This window comes from Acipenser ruthenus, chromosome 59 (genome assembly GCF_902713425.1).
Source record: "Acipenser ruthenus chromosome 59, fAciRut3.2 maternal haplotype, whole genome shotgun sequence".
In the NCBI taxonomy this organism is placed as follows: domain Eukaryota; kingdom Metazoa; phylum Chordata; class Actinopteri; order Acipenseriformes; family Acipenseridae; genus Acipenser; species Acipenser ruthenus.
Window position 1 is genome coordinate 4,636,970 of NC_081247.1, and position 7,590 is coordinate 4,644,559.

At 46.0% G+C, this 7,590-nt stretch overlaps 1 protein-coding gene across 1 annotated transcript in view; it reads left to right on the forward strand.

Annotated features, from left to right (window-relative positions):
- Positions 1 to 930: 930 nt before the first annotated feature.
- LOC131725029 (E3 ubiquitin-protein ligase BRE1A-like) overlaps positions 931 to 7,590 on the forward strand; it is a gene marked incomplete at its 3' end in the record, with an annotated part of 13,727 nt that continues 7,067 nt past the window's right edge. The window contains exons 1-2 of the mRNA XM_059018362.1: positions 931 to 1,111; positions 2,639 to 2,838. Coding sequence (XP_058874345.1) covers positions 2,677 to 2,838 — 162 coding nt within the window. The remainder of the gene's footprint in view (positions 1,112 to 2,638; positions 2,839 to 7,590) is intronic.

Genomic DNA, 7,590 nt, shown 5'->3' on the forward strand with positions numbered 1-7,590 from the left:
TTAAAGATGGTCAGCGCTCCTTTAAAGGGAGGGGCCGGTGATCATGTTAATAAAGCTAATAAGAGGTGAGAGAATGGATTTTAAAGATGGTCAGCGCTCCTCTAAAGGGAGGGGCCGGTGATCATGTTAATAAAGCTAATAAGAGGTGAGAGAATGGATTTTAAAGATGGTCAGCGCTCCTTTAAAGGGAGGGGCCGGTGATCATGTTAATAAAGCTAATAAGAGGTGAGAGAATGGATTTTAAAGATGGTCAGCGCTCCTTTAAAGGGAGGGGCCGGTGATCATGTTAATAAAGCTAATAAGAGGTGAGAGAATGGATTTTAAAGATGGTCAGCGCTCCTTTAAAGGGAGGGGCCGGTGATCATGTTAATAAAGCTAATAAGAGGTGAGAGAATGGATTTTAAAGATGGTCAGCGCTCCTTTAAAGGGAGGGGCCGGTGATCATGTTAATAAAGCTAATAAGAGGTGAGAGAATGGATTTTAAAGATGGTCAGCGCTCCTTTAAAGGGAGGGGCCGGTGATCATGTTAATAAAGCTAATAAGAGGTGAGAGAATGGATTTTAAAGATGGTCAGCACTCCTTTAAAGGGAGGGGCCGGTGATCATGTTAATAAAGCTAATAAGAGGTGAGAGAATGGATTTTAAAGATGGTCAGTGCTCCTTTAAAGGGAGGGGCCGGTGATCATGTTAATAAAGCTAATAAGAGGTGAGAGAATGGATTTTAAAGATGGTCAGCGCTCCTTTAAAGGGAGGGGCCGGTGATCATGTTAATAAAGCTAATAAGAGGTGAGAGAATGGATTTTAAAGAGGGTTAGTGTCGTGTAACTAGAATTATGAGTCTCTGTTGTTGCAATACAGTCCTCCGGCCGATAGGAGACGAAGTTGACCGCTAAAGTAAACCTCAAAAACATAGTCTAGTGTGTTTTCAGTGTGTCTGTGATATTTAGCCTCCATTTCTGGAGCGAGAAAACGGAGCTGGAAGAGATGTGCAGTTAACTAGAATTGTGTTATAAACTTTCGCGGGTAAGAAATCCGTCTGTTTCTTTATAATAGACACGCATGTTCAAAATACAGCCACACGCCTCGTCATACGCACGCACAAACCGACGCGCGTAAGTAGACGCATCTGTTTATGTTAGACGCAAATGTACGGCGTGCATGATGACGTATTTGTCTGCAAGATAGGTGAAGCGTTTCTATGAAAACATAACGTGGTTTAAAAATGATTTTTTTACGATGCCCCCCCTCCCAAAAAATGATTGCGTCTGGTTTTTGAGTATTTAAAACATAACTACACACGCACACAAAATCTCTTGACGTGAAAAACGAGTAACGCGGTTTAATATTGATGCGCTTCAGTTCAAACGAAATCCTCCAGGAAGCATAAAAACTATGGAAGCCACAAAATAAACACAACGAAATATATTTTACATCTCCGTTATAAGGTTGACATACTATTTCGTTATTTCGACTTACTATCTCGTTATTTCGACTTGGGATAAGATACTAAGTCAAAACAATGCGATACTAGGTCAACCTTATAATGGAAGTTTAAAATGTATTGCGTTTATTTTGGTGGGAGAATTGGCTTCCATATTAAACCCTTAAAGGAAAATAAATAAACTTTATACAATGAAATCTATTGCCTTAAAATAACGTCTTACAGAACTGCGCGTTTCGGAGCCGTGTGGAGATCGGGAGAGCTGGACGGGTCAGATTCAGCCAGTTATTCTGTGATAATACATTACATTGTAACTGCAGTTTAATATCACTAGACTGGACTGGAATTACATTGTAACTGCAGTTTAATATCACTAGACTGGACTGGAATTACATTGTAACTGCAGTTTAATATCACTAGACTGGACTGGAATTACATTGTAACTGCAGTTTAATATCACTAGACTGGACTGGAATTACATTGTAACTGCAGTTTAATATCACTAGACTGGACTGGAATTACATTGTAACTGCAGTTTAATATCACTAGACTGGACTGGAATTACATTGTAACTGCAGTTTAATATCACTAGACTGGACTGGAATTACATTGTAACTGCAGTTTAATATCACTAGACTGGACTGGAATTACATTGTAACTGCAGTTTAATATCACTAGACTGGACTGGAATTACATTGTAACTGCAGTTTAATATCACTAGACTAGACTGGAATTACATTGTAACTGCAGTTTAATATCACTAGACTGGACTGGAATTACATTGTAACTGCAGTTTAATATCACTAGACTGGACTGGAATTACATTGTAACTGCAGTTTAATATCACTAGACTGGACTGGAATTACATTGTAACTGCAGTTTAATATCACTAGACTGGACTGGAATTACATTGTAACTGCAGTTTAATATCACTAGACTGGACTGGAATTACATTGTAACTGCAGTTTAATATCACTAGACTGGACTGGAATTACATTGCAAGGCTGGTAATCAGACTCCTATTGCACAGCAGTGTGATCCAGTCCAGGTTTTACTACCAGCTTGATCAGCCCCAGTGTGTCTAGCTAACAAGCTCAGGTGTGTCTTATTATTAAACTCCCAGTGAAACCAGGACTGGATCACACTGCTGTGCAGCGGGAGTCTCATTCCCATCCCTGGTTTTAAAATGTTTCTGCAGATTTTTTTGCGATTCCGGTGTGACCCTTGACCTGAGTGATGTCAGGACTGAAGAGGCCGGCAGGGAGTGAACCCTCGACCTCCGCCCCTCCGGAGAAGAAGAGAGAGAGGGAGCGAGATGGAGCAGCAGGAGGAGGAGGAGAGGAAGGGGGCGGGACCACGGTGGAGACTGTCATCAAAGTGGGAGGAGTCTCGAGCACGGTACGGGTTCAATTGAAAACCCCTCAACTTGGATCAGACCCCAGGGGTCAGCGACTATTATAATAACAATGACAGTTATAGAGGAAGATACTGAGAGGATCAGATTGTGAAGCTGTCTGTCTGTGTGTCTGTCTGTCTATGTGATTGTGAGGGAATAGGGGCTCTTTGTCTGCAGCTTTAATGAAACTAAACTCTCTTCAGAATGTAGTAAACTAACACAGACCCCAAGAAGAAGGGATTATATTGTAGCGTCAAACTGAACAGGATTGTGGGGCTCTGTCTGTCTGTGTGTCTGTCTGTCTGTCTGTCTGCAGCTTTAATGAAACTAAACTCTTTTCAGAATGTAGTAAACTAACACAGACCCCAAGAAGAAGGGATTATATTGTAGCGTCAAACTGAACAGGATTGTGGGGCTCTGTCTGTCTGTCTGTCTGTCTGTCTGTCTGTCTGTCTGCAGCTTTAATGAAACTAAACTCTTTTCAGAATGTAGTAAACTAACACAGACCCCAAGAAGAAGGGATTATATTGTAGCGTCAAACTGAACAGGATTGTGGGGCTCTGTCTGTCTGTCTGTCTGTCTGTCTGTCTGTCTGTCTGCAGCTTTAATGAAACTAAACTCTTTTCAGAATGTAGTAAACTAACACAGACCCCAAGAAGAAGGGATTATATTGTAGCGTCAAACTGAACAGGATTGTGGGGCTCTGTCTGTCTGTCTGTCTGTCTGTCTGTCTGTCTGTCTGTCTGTCTGTTGTACATTTCTCCATCTATCTGTAGAAACTGATCCGATTCTCACGAAACTCCGTGCCACACTCCTATCTATCCTGTATCAGCTCCTCTCTATCCTGCATCACACTCCTCTCTCCTGTATCACACTCCTCCTCTATCCTGTATCACACTCCTCCTATCTATCCTGTATCACACTCCTCCTATCTATCCTGTATCACACTCCTCTCTCCTGTATCACACTCCTCCTCTATCCTGTATCACACTCCTCCTCTCTATCCTGCATCACACTCCTCCTCTCTATCCTGCATCACACTCCTCCTCTCTATCCTGTCTCACACCCCTCCTCTCTATCCTGTATCACACTCCTCCTCTCTATCCTGCATCACACTCCTCCTCTCTATCCTGTATCACACTCCTCCTCTCTATCCTGTATCACACTCCTCCTCTCTATCCTGTATCACACTCCTCTCTATCCTGTATCACACTCCTCTCTATCCTGTCTCACACCCCTCCTCTCTATCCTGCATCACACTCCTCCTCTCTATCCTGCATCACACTCCTCCTCTCTATCCTGTCTCACACCCCTCCTCTCTATCCTGTATTACACTCCTCCTCTCTATCCTGTCTCACACCCCTCCTCTCTATCCTGTCTCACACTCCTCCTCTCTATCCTGTCTCACACCCCTCCTCTCTATCCTGTATTACACTCCTCTCTATCCTGTGTCACAATCCTCCTCTCTATCTTGTATCACACTCCTCTTCTCTCTCCTGTGTCACACTCCTCCTGTATCCTGTATCACACTCCTCTCTCTCCTGTGTCACACTCCTCCTCTCTATCCTGTATCACACTCCTCCTCTATCCTGTATCACACTCCTCTTCTCTCTCCTGTATCACACTCCTCTCTATCCTGTGTCACACTCCTCCTCTCTATCCTGTCTCACACCCCTCCTCTCTATCCTGTCTCACACCCCTCCTCTCTATCCTGTCTCACACCCTCCTCTCTATCCTGTCTCACACCCCTCCTCTCTATCCTGTATTACACTCCTCTCTATCCTGTGTCACACTCCTCCTCTCTATCCTGTCTCACACCCCTCCTCTCTATCCTGTCTCACACTCCTCCTCTCTATCCTGTCTCACACCCCTCCTCTCTATCCTGTGTCACACTCCTCCTCTCTATCCTGTATCACACTCCTCCTCTCTATCCTGTGTCACAATCCTCCTCTCTATCTTGTCTCACACCCCTCCTCTCTATCCTGTGTCACAATCCTCCTCTCTATCTTGTATCACACTCCTCTCTCTCCTGTGTCACACTCCTCCTCTCTATCCTGTATCACACTCCTCCTCTATCCTGTATCACACTCCTCTTCTCTCTCCTGTATCACACTCCTCTCTCTCCTGTCTCACACCCCTCCTCTCTATCCTGTCTCACACCCCTCCTCTCTATCCTGTCTCACACCCCTCCTCTCTATCCTGTCTCACACCCCTCCTCTCTATCCTGTATCACACTCCTCCTCTCTATCCTGTATCACACCCTCCTCTCTATCCTGTATCACACTCCTCCTCTATCCTGTATCACACCCCTCCTCTCTCTCCTGTATCACACTCCTCCTCTATCCTGTATCACACTCGTCCTCTCTATCCTGTATCACACCCTCCTCTCTATCCTGTATCACACTCCTCCTCTATCCTGTATCACACCCCTCCTCTCTCTCCTGTATCACACTCCTCCTCTATCCTGCATCACACTCCTCCTCTCTATCCTGTATCACACTCCTCCTCTATCCTGCATCACACTCCTCCTCTATCCTGTATCACACTCCTCCTCTCTATCCTGTATCACACCCTCCTCTCTATCCTGTATCACACTCCTCCTCTATCCTGTATCACACCCTCCTCTCTATCCTGTATCACACTCCTCCTCCTCTATCCTGTATCACACTCCTCCTCTCTATCCTGTATCACACCCTCCTCTCTATCCTGTATCACACTCCTCCTCTATCCTGTATCACACCCTCCTCTCTATCCTGTCTCACACCCCTCCTCTCTATCCTGTATCACACTCCTCCTCTCTATCCTGTATCACACCCTCCTCTCTATCCTGTATCACACTCCTCCTCTATCCTGTATCACACCCCTCCTCTCTCTCCTGTATCACACTCCTCCTCTATCCTGTATCACACTCGTCCTCTCTATCCTGTATCACACCCTCCTCTCTATCCTGTATCACACTCCTCCTCTATCCTGTATCACACCCCTCCTCTCTCTCCTGTATCACACTCCTCCTCTATCCTGCATCACACTCCTCCTCTCTATCCTGTATCACACTCCTCCTCTATCCTGCATCACACTCCTCCTCTATCCTGTATCACACTCCTCCTCTCTATCCTGTATCACACCCTCCTCTCTATCCTGTATCACACTCCTCCTCTATCCTGTATCACACCCTCCTCTCTATCCTGTATCACACCCTCCTCTCTATCCTGTATCACACTCCTCCTCTCTATCCTGTATCACACTCCTCCTCTCTATCCTGTATCACACTCCTCCTCTATCCTGTCTCACACTCTCCTCTCTGTCCTGTATCACACTCCTCCTCTCTATCCTGTATCACACTCCTCCTCTCTATCCTGTATCACACTCCTCCTCTCTATCCTGTATCACACTCCTCCTCTATCCTGTATCACACTCCTCCTCTCTATCCTGTATCACACTCCTCCTCTCTATCCTGTATCACACCCTCCTCTCTATCCTGTATCACACCCTCCTCTCTCTCCTGCATCACACTCCTCCTCTCTATCCTGTATCACACTCCTCCTCTATCCTGTATCACACTCCTCCTCTCTATCCTGTATCACACTCCTCCTCTATCCTGTATCACACTCCTCCTCTCTATCCTGTATCACACTCCTCCTCTATCCTGTATCACACTCCTCCTCTCTATCCTGTATCACATCCTCCTCTCTATCCTGCATCACACTCCTCCTCTCTCCTGCATCACACTCCTCCTCTCTATCCTGTATCACACTCCTCCTCTATCCTGCATCACACTCCTCCTCTCTATCCTGTATCACACTCCTCCTCTATCCTGTCTCACACTCCTCCTCTCTATCCTGTATCACACTCCTCCTCTATCCTGTATCACACTCCTCCTCTCTATCCTGTATCACACTCCTCCTCTATCCTGTATCACACTCCTCCTCTCTATCCTGTATCACACACTCCTCCTCTCTCCTGCATCACACTCCTCCTCTCTATCCTGTATCACACTCCTCCTCTCTCTCCTGTCTCACACTCCTCCTCTCTATCCTGTGTCACACTCCTCCTCTATCCTGTATCACACTCCTCCTCTCTATCCTGTATCACACACTCCTCCTCTCTCCTGCATCACACTCCTCCTCTCTATCCTGTATCACACTCCTCCTCTCTATCCTGTATCACATCCTCCTCTCTATCCTGCATCACACTCCTCCTCTCTCCTGCATCACACTCCTCCTCTCTATCCTGTATCACACTCCTCCTCTATCCTGCATCACACTCCTCCTCTCTATCCTGTATCACACTCCTCCTCTATCCTGTCTCACACTCCTCCTCTCTATCCTGTATCACACTCCTCCTCTCTCCTGCATCACACTCCTCCTCTCTATCCTGCATCACACTCCTCCTCTCTATCCTGTATCACACCCTCCTCTCTCTCCTGCATCACACTCCTCCTCTCTATCCTGCATCACACTCCTCCTCTATCCTGCATCACACCCCTCCTCTCTATCCTGTCTCACACCCCTCCTCTCTATCCTGCATCACACTCCTCCTCTCTATCCTGTATCACACCCCTCCTCTCTCTCCTGTATCACACTCCTCCTCTATCCTGTATCACACTCCTCCTCTCTATCCTGTGTCACACTCCTCCTCTATCCTGTATCACACTCCTCCTCTCTATCCTGTATCACACTCCTCCTCTATCCTGCATCACACCCTCCTCTCTATCCTGTATCACACTCCTCCTCTCTATCCTGTATCACACCCTC